General features: G+C 53.3%; 1 protein-coding gene across 1 annotated transcript; it reads right to left on the reverse strand.

The window, feature by feature from the left end:
• Nucleotides 1–244: 244 nt before the first annotated feature.
• LOC139784487 (uncharacterized) lies at nt 245–952 on the reverse strand. The gene has a single exon (XM_071723668.1). It carries the CDS (start codon nt 950–952, stop codon nt 245–247), a length of 708 nt encoding a protein of 235 aa, XP_071579769.1.
• Between the last annotated feature and the right edge of the window lie 379 nt (nt 953–1,331).

A 1,331-nucleotide genomic window follows, 5' to 3' on the forward strand; every position in this document is an offset into this window, starting at 1 on the left:
TCTACAAACAAAACTCACAGAGCACACGTCGTACGTACGATCACAACGCGGACATGTTTTTCTCTGGCGCGAGGGAGAAGTTCGCGATGAGCGCGCCCGTGCTTGCGCAAGCTGCCGCGTCGATCCGGCCTCTCGATACCCGATCGATGCTGCCATCTGATGAGATGGCGCAACGTGATAACGTAATCTCGAACATTCCGCCCGCCATCAGCAACCTTGTTGATGATTCCTTACTCTTGATCCTTTATCCTGATGAAATGGGTAATATGACAAGCTTGGCAATTGGCCGGGTGAGCGTCGTGGTGGCCGTCTTGAGGGTAACCACCCTAGTAAGTCCATCCTTTCCGGGGTGCAAAGCCGTTACTCTGGCGAGTGGCCATTTGCACGGTGGAGAGCGTTCCTCGGTGATCAGTACGATAGAGCCCACCTTGATGTTGTTGTTAGGATGATGCCACTTGGATATTGCCTGCTGGCGTTGCAGATAATGCGCCGACCATTGCGCCCAAAATTGTTGAACATGCTGCTGGATGAGCTGCCACCGAGACAGTCGCGAGGTTGCCAGGTCGATCAGGGATGGCTCGGGTATGGTAGTGAGTGGACCTCCAATGAGAAAATGACCTGGGGTGAGCGCTGAGACGTCTTCAGGGTCGTCGCTCAACGGTTCCAAAGGCCTTGAGTTGAGAATGGCTTCTATTTGCGTAAGCAACGTTGTTAGTTCTTCCGTCGTGAGTAGAGTCTCCCCGATGGTCCGTCTCAAATGAAACTTTACGGACTTTACAACCGCCTCCCACTTGCCCCCCATGTGTGGAGCACCTGGTGGGTTGAACTCCCATCTTATGCCGTCAAGTTGCAACACTTGAGCAATCCGTTGATGTTCTTGAGCGCCTTGGACGAACATTTTCTTGAGCGCGGCGTCTGCTCCAATGAAAGTTGTCCCGCAGTCCGAGTACATGGTCTGAGCAATTCCCCTTCTCGCTGCAAATCTTCGGAAGGCTGCTATGAATCCTTCTGATGAGTAGTCACTGACTACTTCGAGGTGAATTGCGGAGGTGGAAAAGCAGACGAACACACAGATCCATCCCTTGTATGTTTTCGCACCTCGTCCCTTCCATGTCTTGATGGTGAGCGGTCCGGCATAGTCGACTCCTGTATGAGCAAACGGACGTGACGGCGTAACCCGAGAGAGAGGTAGTTGGCCCATCAGTTGATGAGCACGGATCCCCCTCTGCCGAGCACACACGACACACCGTAAGATATGAGACTTCACCGGAGCCCGTCCGCCGATGATCCAATATTGGTGCCTGACATGAGCCAATGTCAGCTGTGTTCCT

The sequence above is a fragment of the Temnothorax nylanderi genome, unplaced genomic scaffold (assembly GCF_030848795.1).
Source record: "Temnothorax nylanderi isolate EJ_2023f unplaced genomic scaffold, tnyl_v1.0 TNYL_tig0635_pilon, whole genome shotgun sequence".
Classification (NCBI taxonomy): Eukaryota; Metazoa; Arthropoda; class Insecta; order Hymenoptera; family Formicidae; genus Temnothorax; species Temnothorax nylanderi.

Excerpts from the sequence above, each read along its gene's own strand:
- LOC139784487 (XM_071723668.1), bottom strand. The coding sequence starts at position 952 with ATGTACTCGGACTGCGGGACAACTTTCATTGGAGCAGACGCCGCGCTC.